Genomic DNA, 19,710 nt, shown 5'->3' on the forward strand with positions numbered 1-19,710 from the left:
GAGATGGAGTTTCTCTCTTGTCGCCCAGGCTGGAGTGCAGTGGCAGGATCTCAGCTCACTGCAACCTCTGCCTCCTGGCTTCAAGTGATTCTCCTTCTTCAGCCTCCTGAGTAGCTGGGATTACAGGTGCCCACCACCACACCCAGCTAATTTTTTTGTATTTTTAGTAGAGACGGAGTTTCACCATGTTGGCCAAGCTGGTCTCCAACTCTGATGCAGGTGTTTTTGCTCTAGTTTTAGAGGTGAAGAAACAGGTTCAGAGAAGTGATTTTTTAAAAATTTAAATAATAGCTAACAGTTATGTAGTACTGACTCTACATGAGACACTGTTTGAAGAACTTTGCTCACAACCACCCATAAGGTAGGTATGTTATATGTTTATTTATTTATTTTTTAATTTTTTGAGATGGAGTCTCGCTCTTGTTTCCCAGGCTAGAGGTCAATGGCGTGATCTCAGCTCACTGCAACCTCCGCCTCCTGAGTTCAAGCAATTCTCCTGCCTCAGCCTCTTGAGTATCTGTGATTACAGGTGCCCATCACCACGCCCAGCTAATTTTTTTGTATTTGTAGTAGAGATGGGCTTTCACCATGTCGGCCAGGCTGGTCTCAAACTCCTGACCTCAAGTGATCTACCAGCCTCAGCCTCCCAAAGTGCTGGGATTACAGATGTGAGCCACTGCGCCCGGTCTACTTGTTTATTTTTAGAGAGACATGTCTTGCTATGTGCCCAGGCTAGTCTCGAACTCCTGGGCTCAAGCAATCCTCCCAACGCAACCTCTCAAAGCGCTGAGATTACAGGTGTGAGCCAGGTATATTTTTACAGGTATTCTCAGCCAGGTATATTATCATTATTCCCATTATTCCCATTTTATACATGAGGAAACTGAGGCAGAGAGAGATTAAATTATTTGCTGGAGATTATATAGCTGATATATTCGGGGAGCCAGGATTTGACGGTGAGTGGCTTAGCTCTCAATCATTATGTCATTACTCTCCTGCTTAAAACATCCCATTGGGTTTCTCAGTGCACCAAAAGTAAAATCCAGGCCAGGCATGGTGGCTCACATCTATAATCCCAGCACTTTGGGAGGCGAGGTGAGTGGATCACCTGAGGTCAGGAGTTTGAGATCAACCTGACCAATATAGTGAAACACTGTCTCTACTAAAAATACAAAAGGTAGCCGGGCATGGTGGTGTATGCCTATAATCCCAGCTACTCAGGAGGCTGAGACAGGAGAACCGCTTGAACCCAGGAGGCGGAGGTTGCAGTAAGCTGAGATCATGACACTGCACTTCAGCCTGGGCAACAGAGGGAGACTTCATCTCAAAAAAAGAGAAAAAAAATCCAGCTCCCTTCCCAGGGCTTACAAGGCCGTACATGATGTGGTTCTGGCATGATCTGACCTCACCTCCTACCACTGCCCCCTTCACTCACTCTGCTTCAGCTGCAACAGCTCCTCTTTTCCTCAGGTGTGCCGAGTGCATTCCTGCCTCAGGGCCTTTGCAATTGCTGTTCCCTCCACCTGGATGCTTGTTCTCCAGACTTTAGTGTGGCTCATTCCCTCACTATATCTGGGCCTCTGCCCAAACATCACCTCCTCAAAGGGCATTCCTTTCTAAAATAGAATGCCTCTTTGACCTTGCTTAATTTTTCTTCACAGCACTCGGCATTCTCTGAAATTATGTGTTTGTCTGTCTCTTCCACCAGAATGTGAGAAGAGACAAACAAACACATGAGAGGAATTTCAGACAAACCACTTTGTTTGTCTTGTCCACGGCTAGATACCCAGAACTCTGACCCGGGGCCCATCCCATGGTAGGTACCCAATAAGTATTTGCTGAATAATTAAGTGAATAAAGAAATGAATACCCAGCACCACCCAACTAGTAAATGGCAGAGCTGGGACTCTGCGTTGTCTGGTCCCTGTGCCTGTGCTGTCAGCCGCTGCGCTGTGCAGGACTGACTGTTAGAGTGATCTCAGGAGGTTTGAATAGCAACATGAATGGGAAGCCATTTTGAAAATTGACAAGTGCTTGAAAAAAAGGATTATTATTATTACTCAGTTCACTGCTCATCTGAGGACATAATAAAAAAGGGATAATAATAATCTGGCCTGCTGGGCACAGTGGCTGACACCTATAATCCCAGCACTTTGGGAGGCCAAGGCAGGCAGATCACTTGAAGTCAGCAGTTCAAGACCAGCCTGGACAGCATGGTGAAACCCCATCTCTACTAAAAATACAAAAATTAGCCAGGCGTGGTGATGTGTGCCTGTAATCCCAGCTACTTGGGAGGCTGAGGCAGGAGAATTGCTGGAACCTGGGAGATGGAGGTTGCAGTGAGCCGAGATCACGCCACTGCACTCCAGCCTGGGTGACAGAACTAGACTCTATCTCCAAAATAATAATAGTAATAATAAAATACCAATAAAATAATAATCTGGCCTACTGACTTTATAAGGATGTTTTGTGGAATAGCAATGAGATAATGGATGGGGAATCATAAAAGCCAGGCTCTACATGGTAGAAGGGACAGCAGAGATTGCATCCATGACAGTGGCTTCCCAAGGCTCCCATCGTCTCCCTCAAGTTTGATATTAATATTGCTGACAGGAGAGGGGGAGGTTGGGGGACACAGGGGACCCAGGGACACTGTGTCCCAGTAATTAAACATGTCGGGACTGAAGCACTGCCAGCAGCAGCATCTGGTTGCAATTACCAGAGGGAACCAAAGTGATTAGTCACCTTTATAGTGAGAGCCAGGCAGGAACCCTGGGCTCCTCTCTGGAAGGGGCTTCTAACCAAGCTTAGAGTCCCCTTTCCCTGCCCCCACCCCATTTCTGGGAGTTCCCTGGTCCTCAAACAATAGCTCTGGCCCCAAAACTCCTCCATGTTCCCAAAGTCCCAGCCCACTGGGTGAGACATTGACTGAAAGGAATACTGTGACTTCTCCCAGTGCCCTATTACTTCTAATGTTTCTAGGGGCCAGATGAGGCTTCTCTGGTATAAAATCGGTTGAAGCCAAAAATTAGATTTAAAAAATAATTTAACATCTCTGAACTTCAATTTATTTATCTTTAAAATGAGGGTATTGGGCCAGCCATGGTGGCTAATGCCTGTAATCCTAGCACTTTGGGAGGCCAAGGTGGGCAGATCACTTGAGGTCAGGAGTTCAAGACCAGCCTGGCCAATATGGTGAAACCCTGTCTCTACAAAAATACAAAAAATCAGCCGGGCATCTTGGTGTGCATCTGTAGTCCCAGATACTCGGAAGACTGAGGCAGGAGAATCACTTAAACCCAGGAGGTGGAGGTTGTAATGAGTTGAGATCGAGTCACTGCATTCTTCACTCTATTCTGGGTGACAGAGCAAGACTCTGTCACAAAAAACAGGTGGGTATCAAGAGTTACCTGTGGGCTGAGCACAGTGGCTCATGCCTGTAATTCCAGCACTAGGGGAGGGTGAGGTGGGTGGATCACCTGAGGTCAGGAGTTTAGGACCAGCCTAGCCAACATGGCAAAACCTCATCTCTACTAAAAATACAAAAATTAGCCAGACGTGGTGGTGCACCTGTAATCCCAGCTACTCGGGAGGCTGGAGTGTAGTGGCGCGATCTCGGCTCACTACAACCTCCACCTCCTGGGTTCAAGTGATCTCTTGCTTCAGGCTCCTGAGTAGCTGGGACTACAGGTGGGTGCCACCATGCTCAGCTAATTTTTTGTATTTTTAGTAGAGACAGAGTTTCATAGCCAGGATGGTGAACAGAGGAGAACCTCTTGAACCTGGTAGGCGGAGGTTCCAGTGAGCTGAGATCTCACCACTGCACTCCAGCCTGGGTGACAGAGTGAGACCCCATCTCAACTTAAAAAGTAAAAAAGGTTACTTTCGGCCAGGTGTGGTGAGTCACACCTGCAATCCCAGCACTTTGGGAAGCCAAGGCGGGCAGATCACTTGAGTCCAGAAATTTGAGATCAGCCTGGGAAGCACAGCGAGACCCTGTCTCTACAAAAAAATACAAAAATTAGCTGGGCATGGCGATGTGCACATATAGTTTCAGCTACTTGGGAGGGTGAGGTGGGAGGATCATCTGAGCTCTATGATCATGCCATTGCACTCCAACCTGGGCAGCAGGTGAGACTCTGTCTCAAAAACCAACAATGAAAACCAGTACCTTCCTAGCATTATTGTCAAGATAAATGACACATAAATGCAATGCAGTACAAAAGCCAGAGTCTAGTTGACTGGAATAAGTGCTTAAAAAAATAGCTATTATTGGCTGGGGGCAGTGGCTCATTCCTGTAATCCCAGCACTTTGGGAGGCTGAAGCAGGTGAATCACAAGGTCAGGAGATCGAGACCATCCTGGCTAACACAGTGAAATCCTGTCTTTACTAAAAGTACAAAAAACCAGCCGGGCATGCTAGTGGTGGCACGTGCCTGCAGTCCCAGCTATTCGGGAGGCTGAGGCAGGAGAATTGCTTGAAACTGGGAGGTAGAGATCACAGTGAGTCCAGGTGGCACCACTGCACTCCAGCCTGGGGGACAGAGCAAGACTCTGCCAAAAAAAAAAAAAAAAGCTGTTATTAATAGTTGCCATTAATAGTTGATCACTTTATGCAATTTACTTCATCTACTCTCCAGCAAGAGTCCTGTGAGGTAAGCACTATCATTATCCCTGTTTAGAGTTTCAGAGAGGTTTAGAGGCTTCCCAAGATCACACAATATATAAATAGGAGAACCAAGATGCAAAACCAGGTCTGTTTGTCTCTAGAATCCTTGCTCTTTACCAGGCCACGTATAGAGACGTCATGGTTATTCAATTCATTCATTTATTCACTCTCTGAGCTTACAAAATGCTTAAGAAGTGGTAAGATAGGCAGGGCGCAGTGACTCATGCCTGTAATCCCAGCACTTTGGGAGGCCGAGGTGGGAGGATCATGAGGTCAGGAGTTCGAGACCACCCTGACCAACATGGTGAAACCCCTTTTTACTACTAAAAATACAAAAATTAGCCAGGTGTGGTGGCATGTGCCTGTAATCCCAGCTACTCAGGAGGCCGAGGCAGGAGAATTGCTTGAACCCAGGAGACGGAGGTTGCAGTGAGCCAAGATCACACCACTGCACTCCAGCCTGGGCAACAGAGTCAAACTCTGTCTCAAAAAAAAGAAGTGATAAGACAATCCTTCTCTTTAAAGAACTCATAGTCTAATGGAGAAGGCAGGTTATGTCGACAAATAACCACAACTCAAGGTAGAAATGATGATTTTTGTAAATAAAGGCTAGTTAGAGATTCATTTATTCATACAACACATACTGAGATCTGCTGTGTGCTGGGCCCTATGCCAAGCACTGGGTATAATTGAAAGATAAATATGGTACAGTTTAGTTATAATCTAATGGGAGAGACAGGTATGTAAAGAAATTATTATAGTTATAAGGAATGAAGTTATGATTTTAAAATATGAAAAAATACAGAGTGGAAGAAATGAACTGTGTTGGCGTAGCGGGCAGAGGCAGAGACTGAATAAACTTTCAGCTGCCAAAAAATGTAAAAGGAGCACAGAAAATGAGTCATGGCAGCTCAGGTGGGTATGCATTTTCTGGGGGATGCAAGAAGGCTTCATGGAGGAGGTGGCACGTGGGTTAGCACTTGTTTGATGGGTAGCTTTTAGTAAAGGGAGAGTAGAACAAGAGAGAGCCTGGAGGCCTAGAAGCCAGTTACAGGGGAGAATCATATAGCAGGACAAGCAGTGAGGAGGACAGGGCAGTGATGGTGGCAATGAGGAGGGAGTGGTGGGAGGGATGCCAGAGAGGACTGGTGCAGTGGGAATAAGTCTATGTTTTTAAATTTTTTATTTTATCAATATTATTTATTGGCTGGGCACAGTGGTGCACATCTGTAATGCCAGCACTTCAGGAGGTCGAGGCGGGCAGATCACCTGAGGTCAGGGATTTGAGACCAGCCTGACCAACAACATGGTGAAACCCCATGTCTACTAAAAATACAAAATTAGCGGGGTGTGGTAGGGCACTCCTGTAATCCCAGCTACTGGGGAGGCTGAGACAGGAGAATCCCTTGAACCTGGGAGGCAGAGGTTGCAGTGAGCTGAGATCGTGCCATTGCACTCTAGCCTAGGCAACAAGAGTGAAACTCTGTCTCGCCGGGCACGGTGGCTCAAGCCTGTAATCCCAGCACTTTGGGAGGCCGAGGCGGGTGGATCACCAGAGGTCAAGAGATCGAGACCATCCTGGTCAACATGGTGAAACCCCGTCTCTACTAAAAATACAAAAAATTAGCTGGGCATGGTGGCACGTGCCTGTAGTCCCAGCTACTCAGGAGGCTGAGGCAGGAGGGTCATTTGAACCCAGGAGGCGGAGGTTACACTGAAACAAGATCGCACCAGTGTACTCCAGCCTGGGAGACGGAGCAAGACTCCATTTCAAAAAAGAAAAAAAAGAAGGAAGCCTACCTAACTATTGCTTCTCCCCGCCATCCTTCTCACAGCATGACAAGTGTTATTGTAATGAAATGTGCAGAGGGAGTAATTGGCTTTGTCTGGGGATCAGGAAAGGTTTCCCAAAGGAGGTGAATTTTCAGCTAAACTTCTCAGGATGTGGAGTGCTTCCTCCAGTTGTGGGAGAGAGAGAGGAGGATATTTCAGGTGAAGCAAACAGCTTTCCCCACTGTGGTAAGTTGCTCAGGGGCTCTACAGCACAGGTTCCTAAGAGCAAGGGAGCTTCCATACTTCCATGAGGCACTTAAAGAAACCCATGAGTTTAGGCGGAATTCAGACCTTCCACAGCTACCGAAAAAGCCTCGTGTGGGAGATCGCTTTTCCAGCTTCCTGTAGGGGTCGCTGTTGCCCCAGACTCAGCCAGTCTATTCTAAGAAAACTCTTGAGGACGTCTTTGCTGGGGTGGCGGTGGGGTGCACCCTGGACCTGCCACCATCCAAGGAGTGGCTTAAGGGTGGCAGTGCTCCCAAGCCTGAAGAATATGCACTCAGTCAATGGCATTGGGAGTAGGGAGGGGGTGTAGCTGGCACTGATATTTTTCAGTCTCTGGGTCACCACAAGTTTATTAAAATAAAAGAAACTGGGTAAATGCTGCCATCTGTGCTGTCCCCACTACTAATACAAACAGGCACACACACCCACAGACACACATAAACACACACACACACACACACACACACACACACCCCAAGTCCCAGACTAGACGCAGGAGTTGAAACTGCTTTAAAAACCCTCTAAGGACTTAACTACAAACCCACATTCCCCATGCTTCTGGGGCTTAAGATCTTTGAGCTCATTCTTCAGCATCTCTCCTTGGGAAGGTGGGGTGGGCTGCTCCACGAGGTGGAGGTGAAGACCCCTGAGTCTGCTCCGTGGAGGGGGAGGCCCCCTAAGCCTAGAGTCCCACTGTGGGGCTCTGTGCCAAGAGCCCCCGTGAGCCATAGCCTCGAAAGGGCAGCGGTGATTTTTTTCACATAAATATATCGCACTTAAATGAGTTTAGACAGCATGACATCAGAGAGTAATTAAATTGGTTTGGGTTGGAATTCCGTTTCCAATTCCTGAGCTCAGGTTTGTAAAAGATTTTTCTGAGCACCTGCAGGCCTGTGTGTGTGTGTGTGTGTGTGTGTGTGTGTGTGTGTGTGAAGTATTTTCACTGGAAAGGATTCAAAACTAGGGGGAAAAAAAACTGGAGCACACAGGCAGTATTACGCCATTCTTCCTTCTTGGAAAAATCCCTCAGCCTTATACAAGCCTCCTTCAAGCCCTCAGTCAGTTGTGCAGGAGAAAGGGGGCGGTCGGCTTTCTCCTTTCAAGAACGAGTTATTTTCAGCTGCTGACTGGAGACGGTGCGCGTCTGGATAGAGAGCATTTCCACTATGGGACTGGATACAGACACACGCCCGGCAGACTTCAAGAGTCTCAGACTGAGGAGAAAGCCTTTCCTTCTGCTGTTACTGCTGCTGCCGCTGCTTTTGAAAGCCCACTCCTTTCATGGTTTTTCCTGCCAAACCAGAGGCACCTTCGCTGCTGCCGCTGTTCTCTTTGGTGTCATTCAGCGGCTGGCCAGAGGATGAGACTCCCCAAACTCCTCACTTTCTTGCTTTGGTACCTGGCTTGGCTGGACCTGGAATTCATCTGCACGGTGTTGGGTGCCCCTGACTTGGGCCAGAGACCCCAGGGGGCCAAGCCCGGATTGGCCAAAGCAGAGGCCAAGGAGAGGCCCCCTCTGGCCCGGAATGTCTTCAGGCCAGGGGGTCACGGCTATGGTGGGGGGTCCACCAATGCCAATGCCAGGGCAAAGGGAGGCACCGGGCAGACAGGAGGCCTGACACAGCCCAAGAAGGATGAACCCAAAAAGCTGCCCCCAAGACTGGGTGGCCCTGAACCCAAGCCAGGACACCCTCCCCAAACAAGGCAGGCTACAGCACGGACTGTGACCCCAAAAGGACAGCTTCCCGGGGGCAAGCCACCCCCAAAGGCAGGATCTGTCCCCAGCTCCTTCCTGCTGAAGAAGGCCAGGGAGCCTGGGCCCCCTCGAGAGCCTAAGGAGCCGTTCCGCCCGCCCCCCGTCACACCCCACGAGTACATGCTCTCGCTGTACAGGACGCTGTCCGATGCTGACAGAAAGGGAGCCAACAGCAGCGTGAAGTTGGAGGCTGGCCTGGCCAACACCATCACCAGCTTTATTGACAAAGGGCAAGGTGAGGGGGCGGGGTGGCAGGGGCACGGCTCAGAGGGAGGGGCATCTGCATGAATGGAGGGGCTTTCAGAGCCCTGGCACAGCCCTGGTGGGAGACACTGTGTGCATCTGGCCCAGGGTGGGTGTCTGGGGACACTGACACATAGCGGATTCCAGGCTGCCTGCACATCAGCACTGGAAGGCACCTAGGAATCACCAGGTCCTATGCCTGCAAGGTGCAGAGTGGGCACTAAAGCCGGAGAGGAGACAAGACCTGCCAGTTGGTGGCAGAGTTGGAGACCAGATTCCAAGACTTGATTACCCAGCTATGCATCTGTACCTGCTGGGCTGGCCCAACTTTCCAGGCTCCAAGGGTTTGTAGGTGGTCTCAGATGGCAGAGAAATAAATGAGTCTTGAGCTCCCCATGGTTCTGCAACTTTTCCCTCAGGCAAGGGGATAAAGGAGGCGAGATAGGTGCACACAGTAAACGGGGCATCTTGGGGTCATGGAATGACGTTCGGATACATGGGGAGGGAGTAGCATAGGGTCTGCCTCACAGTGTGACCTTGGGAAAGCCCCTTCTCACTTGGGGTCTCCGTTTTCCCATCTGTACACCTACATGGGGTTGGACAGGGTGGTTTCTGAGAGCCCTTCCAACACAAAAACTTCAGTTCCTGTCCTGAACATGCCTTGTTCTCCTCATTAACCTGGGAGAATACCTGCTCCTCTCTGTCTCTCTCCGCCCACTTAGTGTTACTGTTGCAGGTTTTCCTCTCCATTTGCTGTGGTATCAAAGCAAGTCCCTCCCCCTCTCAGGGCCTCAGTTTCTTTCTAGTGTGAAGAGGGAGGTGGGCTGTTGGTCACTTAAGATGCCTGCATCTCATTTGCTTTGGTTCCCGAGTCCTAGGCTGGCAGCGTGGGGGCGGGGTCAGAGGGTGGGAGAGGCTCCTCATTAGAGCTGGCCTGGAGGGGGCTGCCAGGGGGCGGGGGAGGCACAGAGGCAGCAGGTCTGGCTGAGGTGGGGGAGGTGGCCTGGCTGCCTGCCCAGCCAGGGAAAGCTGTGACCCCTTGGGGGCTCATAAAATAAGTCCTTGTGTCCCCCAGCACTAAGGGAGCGTGGAGTGGGGGAGATGGGGAGTTTAAAGGCCTAATTAGTCACCTTCTAGAGTACTATATGAAAGTTCCCCAATGCCAAATTGGTATTTAGGAAGGACAGCATGCTGATTCAGAGATACTACTGAGCTTCTCACACACACACACACAGCCTTATGTTTATACTCATGCGCTGAATCACACAAGTACATGCATACTGAATCACACACGTACGCATGTGCACACACACCTTCTTACATACACACACAAGATCGATCATACACATTATACATCTATGTGCCCTTCAAATAGTCACACAAGCCCAATCATGTATACTTTTTATACTCATACATGAACCCAATCTCACACAGACATACAAACTGTCACACTCACACACTCAGGAGGGTAAAACACATAGGCAACAAAATCCTTACACTGGGAAGCCAGGAAAACTGGGCTGTATGTCTGTGTGGACCAGCTTTATCATTAACTTGCTGTGTGACCTTAGATAAGTCACTCCCTATCTCTGTGCCTCATCTGTAAAACGACACTAAGGTCTCCTTTAAGGGATGGTGGAAACAGCTGAGAATTGGGTATAAAAAAACTCTAGGTGGTGGCTTATGCCTGTAATCCTAACACTTTGGGAGGCCGAGGTGGGCAGATCATCTGAGATCAGGAGTTCAAGACCAGCCTGGCCAACATGGTGAAACGCCGCCTCTGTTAAAAATACAAAGCATAGACCATCATCATGGCAGGTGCCTGTAATCCCAGCTACTTGGGTGGCTGAAACAGGAGACTCACTTGAACCAGAGGTTGCAGTGAGCCGAGATTGCGCCATTGCACTTCAGCCTGAGTGACAGAGCAAGACTCCATCTCAAAAAGAAAAAAAGCTCTAGGCTAGAGTTCCAACTCTGTTTTTTCCTAGCTGGGTGACCTTGAGCAAGTCATCTAACTTTTCTGAACCTTGGGATTCTCCTTTGGAAAAATGTGTAATTTTTTTTTGAGCCAGGGTCTCGCTCTGTTGCCCAGGCTGGAGTGCAGTAGCATGTTCACAGCCCACTGCAGCCTCAACCTCCCTGGACTCAGGCAATCCTCCCACCTCAGCCTCCTGAGTAGCTGGGACTATATGTGCACGCCACCATGCTCAGCCAATTTTTGTATTTTTTGTAGATACATGGTGTCACCATGTTTTGCAGGCTGGTTTCGAACTCCTGAGCTCAAGCAGTCCACCCACCTCAGTCTCCCAAAGTGCTGGCATTACAGATGTGAGCCACTGTACCCAGTCAACGGGAGTGATTTTAATGCCCACTCCACCAATGTGAAATGAGATATCACGTTAGCTTGTGGCTGGGAGAGAGAGAGGTAGAAGGCAGTTACAAGGCTGGTAAATCTCTGATACACATAGATCATGGCACAAACACCAGAATCACTCCAATCATACCCACCCACATCTGCAGATGAACACCCCTACTTGATTGACTGTGTAGGAAGTGCCCTCATTTTGAAAAAGGCTCTCAGTGGTTTGGTTCTTGGCTTCTGTCAGAATAGGGCAGAGGTGAGAGAAAGCTCTCTGGAGGGAGAGAGAGCTGGGGCCTTCCCCCGCAGCCTCGAGGTGACTGGCTGGCTCCCTTGGTGAGATCGTAGGGAATGACTTCTGGGTGTTCTCTCTAGATGACCGAAGTCCCGTGGTCAGGAAGCAGAGGTACGTGTTTGACATTAGTGCCCTGGAGAAGGATGGGCTGCTGGGGGCCGAGCTGCGGATCTTGCGGAGGAAGCCCTCGGACACCACCAAGCCAGCGGCCCCCGGAGGCGGGCGGGCTGCCCAGCTGAAGCTGTCCAGCTGCCCCAGCGGCCGGCAGCCGGCAGCCTTGCTGGATGTGCGCTCCGTGCCAGGTCTGGACGGATCTGGCTGGGAGGTGTTCGACATCTGGAAGCTCTTCCGGAACTTTAAGAACTCGGCCCAGCTGTGCCTGGAGCTGGAGGCCTGGGAACGGGGCCGGGCCGTGGACCTCCGTGGCCTGGGCTTCGATCGTGCCGCCCGGCAGGTCCACGAGAAGGCCCTGTTCCTGGTTTTTGGCCGCACCAAGAAACGTGACCTGTTCTTTAATGAGATTAAGGCCCGCTCCGGCCAGGATGATAAGACTGTGTACGAGTACCTGTTCAGCCAGCGGCGAAAACGGCGGGCCCCACTGGCCACTCGCCAGGGCAAGCGACCCAGCAAGAACCTCAAGGCTCGCTGCAGTCGGAAGGCCCTTCATGTCAACTTCAAGGACATGGGCTGGGACGACTGGATCATCGCACCCCTTGAGTACGAGGCCTTCCACTGCGAGGGGCTGTGCGAGTTCCCTCTGCGCTCCCACCTGGAGCCCACGAACCATGCAGTCATCCAGACTCTGATGAACTCCATGGACCCTGAGTCCACACCACCCACCTGCTGTGTGCCCACGCGGCTCAGTCCCATCAGCATCCTCTTCATTGACTCTGCCAACAACGTGGTGTATAAGCAGTATGAGGACATGGTCGTGGAATCATGTGGCTGCAGGTAGCAGCACTGGCCCTCTGTCTTCCCAGGTGGCACATCCGGAGAGCCCCTTCCTGCACTCCTGGAATCACAGAGGGGTCAGGAAGCTGTGGCAGGAGCATCTCCACTGCTTGCGTGAAAGGGGATTCCAACAGGCTTGCTGGCTCTGTGAGTGTGACTTGGGCTAAAGGCCTCCTTTTATCCACAAGTTCCCCTGGCTGAGGATTGCTGCCTGTCTGCTGATGTGACCAGTGGCAGGCCCAGGTCCAGGGAGACAGACTCTGAATGGGACTGAGTCCCAGGAGACAGTGTTTTCCGATGAGACTCAGCCCACCACTTCTCCTCACCTGGGTCTCCTAGGCCTCTGGCCTCTCCTAAGCACCTCTCAGGAGAGCCACAGGTGCCACTGCCTCCTCAAATCACCTTTGTGCCTGGTGACTTCCTGTCCCTGCAACAGATGAGAAGCTGATTGGGCAAGGGTGGGAGAGAAGGGGAGAGGGCTTGGACAGGGTTGAGGAGTGTGAGGCTGTTAGACTGTTAGATTAAAATGTATATTGATGAGATACAAAGCAAAACTGTGCCTAAAACTGTGGCAAATTTCTTGTTTACTCCAGGGGACCCAGTGACCCCATGAATAATTACTGATCCGGAGGGGGGAGTTGGGTTGCTTCACATATAAACTCAGTTTCCAGAGCCCCATCCCCACTCCTGCTTCTGGAAACTGAAGCAGAATGGGACAGAGAGTATGGCTTAGCAGGGCCAGGGCTCACCTCTAACCCCATTCCTGTTCCTTCCAAAGGCCCCTGGGTCTCGAGCTCTGTTTGCTCCATTGGGACCTGGCAACAGAATTAGATTTTCTTCTTGGCATTCCTTAGTCAAGTTAGTTGTTTTCAAAATGGATCCCTAAAAACAAACGAAATTGGGGATTTCGTTTCTTCTAAAATCATTCCTACTTCATTCACCAATATCTGCCTGCCCCTGCCACCCCCATACTCACAGAATTACCTGGGCACCATTGAAAGAGTTCTCTGCCTGGCTTGGTGGCTCATGCCTGTAATCTCAGCACTTTGGGAGTCTGAGGTGGGCAGATCACGAGGTCAGGAGTTTGAGACCAGCCTGGCCAATATGGTGAAACCCATCTCTGCTAAAAATACGAGAATTAGCTGGACGTGGTGGTGGTGGGCACCTGTAGTCCCAGCTACCCGGGAGGCTGAGGTAGGAGAATCGCCTGAACCTGGGAGGCAGAGTTTGCAGTGTGCTGAGATAGTGCCACTGCACTCCAGCCTGGGCGACAGAGCAAGACTCCATCTCAAATAAATAAATAAATAAAGAGTCCTTCCCTCTCTCTCTCTCTTTCTTTCTCTCCCCCCCCCCCCCCCCCCCAGGGAATCTGGGCTGCCAGGGCTCTCCTCCTCCCTGTTGGGGCATCTCCTCTCACCACCAACCACTGTTCCTCAGATGACCTTGCCTGTGGCCCTGTTGCCCTCCAGCTTGGCACCCTCACTACTCCTCACTGCTTGCCCATCAGCCCCCAGCTTCCAAAACAGAATTGGAACCCCTGCCTTTATGTTACATGTTATATAAATACATAATTATACATCAGATAAATAAGCTCCCACTAACCTCAGACAGACCAAGGCCAGGCACATCCTTACAATGTTTCCTGCTTGGGGCTTGGCCTAGAGTAAATGCCCACTTCCTTTTCTCAGCTGGAATGGTAGGGGAGGCACAGGATGCAGAGTTTTGGGAGAGGAACACAGCCCTCTGGTGGGGAAACAGGCACCTGGGTGCCTTGGGCTGAGGGCTCCAGTTCTACCTGGCTGAAGAGACACAGGGAGAACCAGGAGCAGGCTAAGCCTCCACTTCCCACCCAGAGGGCCTCAGCATTTCCCCCCACCTCTCTCCAGCTGGGTCTTTGATTCCTGGGGCTCCTCGCCAAAGCTGTTTCAACAAGAAGGACTCCTGCCCAGCCATGGGCAGACCTTGTGCGCTTTCCCTCTAGGCCTGAAGCTTGGGTTGTCAGGACTTGAACCAAGAGCACAGTGAGGGGGGAGCCTACCTTTGAGCTGCCTCCCTGGCCTGGAGGCCATTACCTGTCTCCAAGGGACCAGACTGAGCCTGGAGCCTCCCCTCGCTGGCTGGGCTTTGCTGTGTTTGGCTAGTGGTGGGCCTGGCAGCTCTGGAGGTAAACAAAGGAGCCGCCATGGCAGACAGAACACTGATTTGTGTGAGGGGAGAATGGCCTGGAAGGGAGGTGCTGGGGAAGCCAAGGAGGGAGCTGGGGATCCAGGGAAAGCAGTGGAGAAGCCGGGGGGCCAGAAACCCAAGGACAGAGAGACAAGATGAAGGGGTCACAGGTGGGCCTGGCTCCCACAGGGACTTATCTCCTGGGATGCGTGTCCCTGATTTCTTGGAAAGTTCTGAGTGAGGCTGGGCACGGTGGCTCATGCCTGTAATCCTAACACTTTGGGAGGCCAAGGTGGGTGGATTGCCTGAGCTCAGGAGTTCGAGTCCAGCCTGGGGAACATGGTGAAACCCCATCTCTACTAAAAATACAAAAAATAAGCCAGGCGTGGCAGGGTGCACCTGTAATCCCAGCTATTCGGGGGACTGAGGCAGGAGAATCACTTGAACCCGGGAGGCGGAGGTTGCAGTAAGCTGAGATCGTGCCATTGCATTCCAACCTGGGTGACAAAGTGAGACCCCCATCTCAAAAAAAAAAAAAAAAAAAAAAAAAAAGAAAGAAAGTTCTGACTGAACTGGAGCTTCTCTCTGCCTTAGCCCTGTCAGAGAGGTTCGGGTCATCTGAGCCACAGTGCTCCTCTTGCTGAAGGCCTGGGCTTCCAATGGACTGTTTGAATCCACACCCTAGGAGTTTCCTTTACCACCTCAACCTGCCCCAGGGCTCTCTTTCGGACTGTGAACCCTCCTGTCTTTTCCCACTCAGATTCTGGGGATGTGATCAGGGCATCCATGCTAACCACTGGATCTATTCAACTGCCTCCTTGGAAAACACTCTCCCCCAGCCACCCACCTCCAGCCACAACCATAACAAGCTGCAAACAGGTTCTGTTCATTCTTGCCCCAAAGGGTATAAAGCATCTATCATACTTGAGAGTTCACAAACACTCTCCCAACCACGGTCTCTCAGTTCTGAAGGACTCAAAAGGCTGTACAGCTTCAAATTTCAGTTCTGTCACTTAGAGTTAGAGGCCTTGGGTAAGTAACTTAATTCCATAAACCTTGGTTTCCTTATTTGTTAAAAAAAAAAAAAGAAGTCTGGGTGTGGTGGCTCACGCCTGTAATCCCAGCACTTTGGGAGGCTGAAGCGGGTGGATTATGAGGTCAGGAGATCAAGACCATCCTGGCTAACATGGTGAAACCCCATCTCTACTAAAATTACGAAAAATTAGTTGAAGAGTGTGGTGCTGGCATCTGGTGAGGGCCTTGTGCTGCTTTATCCCATGGGCAAATGGCAGAAGGTGGAAGCGAACATGTGAGATAGAGAGAGGCATCAGGGACTGGATTTGCTTTATAACAACCCACTCTCATATTAACTAACCTGCTTCTTCTATTTTTTTTTAATTTTTTTTAATTTTTTTTATTTTTATTTATTTTGTTAACTAACCTGCTTCTGTGATAGCAACATTAATCCATTCACAGTGGCTCTGCCCTCATGACCTAATCACGCTCTTATTGGGGCCCACCTCCCAATGCTATGGTATTGGGGATTAAGTTTCCAACACATGAACTTTTGGAGGACATGCTTAAAATACTCAAGCCATAGCAGGGTTCAAGGAAGACATGTTCAGCATTAGGACTATAGGAGGAAATGAATAACATGAGTTTGTGAAGTGCAGAGGACATATCTTCCCATCCTTCAAATCATGTTGATGATTGGTTCCACTGACTCTATGAAGGATGGCTTCAGCTGGGAGCTGCCAAGTCCCTTAGGTGTGCACTTGAGGCTGTCCACCTGCCTTCTGAGAGGTTGGAGAACAGAGAAAACCCAATAGCCAGGGCCTCAAAAGTCAGACATATCACTTGAGAGTTGGTTCGGAAGGAAAACAGTAGTAAAACCTGGTACCAGGAACTCCATAATATATATAATATATTTTGGATACATAATATATTTTACTATATGGTAGTACTCATATAGTAAAAATGATCCCTAAACATCCTCAGCCTTACTCCAGGGGCTTTTTGTTGCCTATAAAGTGCCCTGGCATTGCCTGACAATAGATGAGAAGCACATATCCCTCCCCAGTAAGAAGCTGTTTTCTTTTGGGGCCTACAAGTTAAGCTGACAGTAAATGCAAGGTGGAATCAAATTTCTTCCTTCTTGTCACTCATGGCTGTGTTATTTAAGCAGTTATGAAGGTGTTGGTGGTGGGTGTGCGTAAGATGATGGCGGCTGCGTGGAAGAACTGGAGTACAATGCTGGGACCTTGATGTTGTTTTAACATGAGCCTCATGTTGCATGGAATACAAACCAAGCAGTTTTGCTATGCAGTAATTTCTTTTTTTTTTTTCTTTTTTGAGACGGAGTTTCGCTCTTGTTACCCAGGCTGGAGTGCAATGGCGCAATCTCGGCTCACCGCAACCTCCGCCTCCTGGGTTCAGGCAATTCTCCTGCCTCAGCCTCCTGAGTAGCTGGGACTACAGGCACGTGCCACCATGCCCAGCTAATTTTTTGTATTTTTAGTAGAGACGGGGTTTCACCACGTTGACCAGGATGGTCTCGATCTCTTGACTTCGTGATCCACCCGCCTCGGCCTCCCAAAGTGCTGGGATTACAGGCTTGAGCCACCGCGCCCGGCCGCAGTAATTTCTAATTGATAAATGTCGAAACGTGTCAAAGCTTTCCCGACATTTTCCAAGAATACTAACTCAGGTGTTTTGTTTCATCTTAGAATTAAAACAAAAAGATCCCTGAGGATTCTTTAACTCTCTCTTCTCTTAACAAGTTTAGTATGACCATTTTTCCCTCCAATAGGAAAATAGTTTCTTTGATTAAGGCTCATATAAGCAGTTGGTTGCAGGTAGGGGCTATGTTGTAAGAAACATTTAACTTTTTTTTGTTTTTTGAGATGGAGTTTTGCTCTTGTTGCCCAGGCTGGCATGCAGTGGTGAGATCTTGGCTCACTGCAATCTCCGCCTCCCAGGTTTAAGTGATTCTCCTGCTTCAGCCTCCTGAGTAGCTGAGATTAGGTGCCCGCCACCATGACCAGCTAATTTTTGTGTTTTTAGTAGAGATGAGGTTTCACCATGTTGACCAGGCTGGTCTCTAACTCCTGACCTCAGGTGATCTTCCCACCTCAGCCCCCAAAGTGCTGGGATTACAGGCATGAGCCACTGTGCCAGGCCAGAAACATTTATCTTTAAACAATAGAATCACATTCAGACCAATGAAATGCATACTCTGTGAAGGAGAAAACCAAGACCAGCCAATGGAAACAGCACAGATTCATGCTCTCATCTCAGGCACCGCTAGCTGGTTCTTCTTTTTCTTTTCTTTTTAAAAAGATTGTGGTAAAAAACACATAACAAAATTTACCATCTTAATCATTTTGAAGTGCATACTTTATACTGTTAACTATATTCACATTGCTGTGCAACAGATCTCTAGAACTTTTTTGTCTTGCAAAACTGACCCTCTATACCCATTGAGCAAGTAAGTCCCCATTTCCCTTTCCTCCCAGGCCCTGGCAGCCATCTTTCTACTTTCTGTCTCTATGAATGTGACTACTCCAGGTGCCTTACATACGCGGAATCATAGAGTATTTGTACTTCTACTTTTTTTATGTTTTCTCTAAGAAGACAAGTAAGTCGGCCGGGTGCTGTGGCACACGCCTGTAATCCCAGTACTTCGGGAGGTCGAGGTGGGCAGATCACAAGGTCAAGAGATCAAGACCATCCTGGCCAACAAGATGAAACCTTACTAAAAATACAAAAATTATCTGGGCATGGTGGCGCACGCCTGTAGTACCAGCTACTCGTGAGACTGACGCAGAAGAATCGCTTGATCCTGCCTTGAACCCAGGAGGCGGAGGTTGCAGTGAGTGGAGATCATGTCATTGCACTCCAGCCTGGAGACAGAGTGAGACTGTCTCACAAAAAAAAAAAAAAAAAGAAGTCAAGTGAGTCAAATGGGTACATAGTGTGACTCCATTGTATTTGTTGAATGAATGAACAATACCTGTCGTCACAAGGAGTTTACAGTCTAGTTATACAGACAGGCATGCAAACAAATAATTTCCGTTATTTCTTACTTTTTATTTTTATTTTATTTTATTTTTTTGAGATGAAGTTTCATTCTCGTTGCCCAGGCTGGAGTGCAATGGTGCTGTCTCAGCTCCCTGCAACTTCTGCCTCCTAGGTTCAAGCTATTCTCCTGCCTCAGCTTTCCAAGTAGTTGGGGTTACAGGTGCCTGTCACCACACCTGGCTAATTTTTTTTGCATTTCTAGTAAAGACAGGGTTTTACCATGTTGGGCAGGCTAGTCTTGAACTCCTGACCTCAGGTGATCTGCCTGCCTCAGTCTCCCAAAGTGCTGGGATTGCAGGTGTAAGCCTAGCCATATTTTTATTTTTAATTTTTTTGAGTTAGGGTCTCCCTCTGTGGCTCAGGCCGGAGAGCAATGGCGCGATCTTGGTTCACTGTAACCTCTGCATCCTGGGCTCAAGCAATCCTCCCACCTCAGCTGCCCGAGTAGCTGGGACCACAGTTGTGTGCCATCATAGCCAACAATTTATCTTATTTTTAAATTTTTTTGTAGAGACAGGGTCTTGCCATGTTGCCCAGTATGGTCTTGAACTCCTAAGCTCAACTCCTAAGCTCAAGCATCCAGCACTTTGGGAGGTTGAGGCGGAGGGGTCACTTGAGCCCAGGAGTTTGAAACCGCCTGGCTAACATGGCAAAACCCTGTGTCTACGAAGAATACAAAAATGTGCTGGGTGTGGTGTCTCATGCCTGTAATCCTAGCTACTCAGGAGTCTGGGGCATGAGCCTGGGTTTTTGTTTCTTTTTTAGACGGAGTCCTGCTCTGTCACCCAGGCTGGAGTGCTGCGGTGTGATCTCGGCTCACTGCAACCTATACCTACTGGATTCAAGCAATTCTCCTGCCTCAGCCTTCCAAGTAGCTGGGACTACAGGCATGTACCACCATGCCCGGCTAATCTTTTGTATTTTTATTAGAGACGGGGTTTCACCACGTTAGCCAGGATGGTCTCGAGCTCCTGGCCTCGTGAAGCGCCTGACTTGGTCTCCCAAAGTGCTGGAATTACAGGCGTGAGCCACCATGCCCGGCCAAGGCATGAGCCTGGGAAACAGAGGTTACAGTGAGCACAGATTGCACCATTGCACTCTAGCCCAGGCAGCAGAGTGAGACTCTATCTCAA

General features: G+C 49.4%; 1 protein-coding gene and 1 non-coding gene across 2 annotated transcripts; both read left to right on the forward strand.

The window, feature by feature from the left end:
- The first annotated feature begins 6,376 nt into the window (after nucleotides 1-6,376).
- On the forward strand, nucleotides 6,377-12,897 carry GDF5 (growth differentiation factor 5). The gene is made up of 2 exons (XM_017513484.1): nucleotides 6,377-8,718; nucleotides 11,461-12,897. Exons 1-2 carry the CDS (start codon nucleotides 8,088-8,090, stop codon nucleotides 12,333-12,335), a joined length of 1,506 nt encoding a protein of 501 aa, XP_017368973.1. The 5' UTR covers nucleotides 6,377-8,087; the 3' UTR covers nucleotides 12,336-12,897.
- Nucleotides 12,898-16,486: 3,589 nt separating this feature from the next.
- Nucleotides 16,487-16,621, forward strand: LOC119469299. Its single transcript, XR_005198102.1, has one exon. It is a non-coding gene; the product is annotated as a small nucleolar RNA SNORA49 (small nucleolar RNA).
- Nucleotides 16,622-19,710: the final 3,089 nt, after the last annotated feature.

The sequence above is a fragment of the Cebus imitator genome, unplaced genomic scaffold (genome assembly GCF_001604975.1).
Source record: "Cebus imitator isolate Cc_AM_T3 unplaced genomic scaffold, Cebus_imitator-1.0 Scaffold18, whole genome shotgun sequence".
Lineage (NCBI taxonomy): Eukaryota > Metazoa > Chordata > Mammalia > Primates > Cebidae > Cebus > Cebus imitator.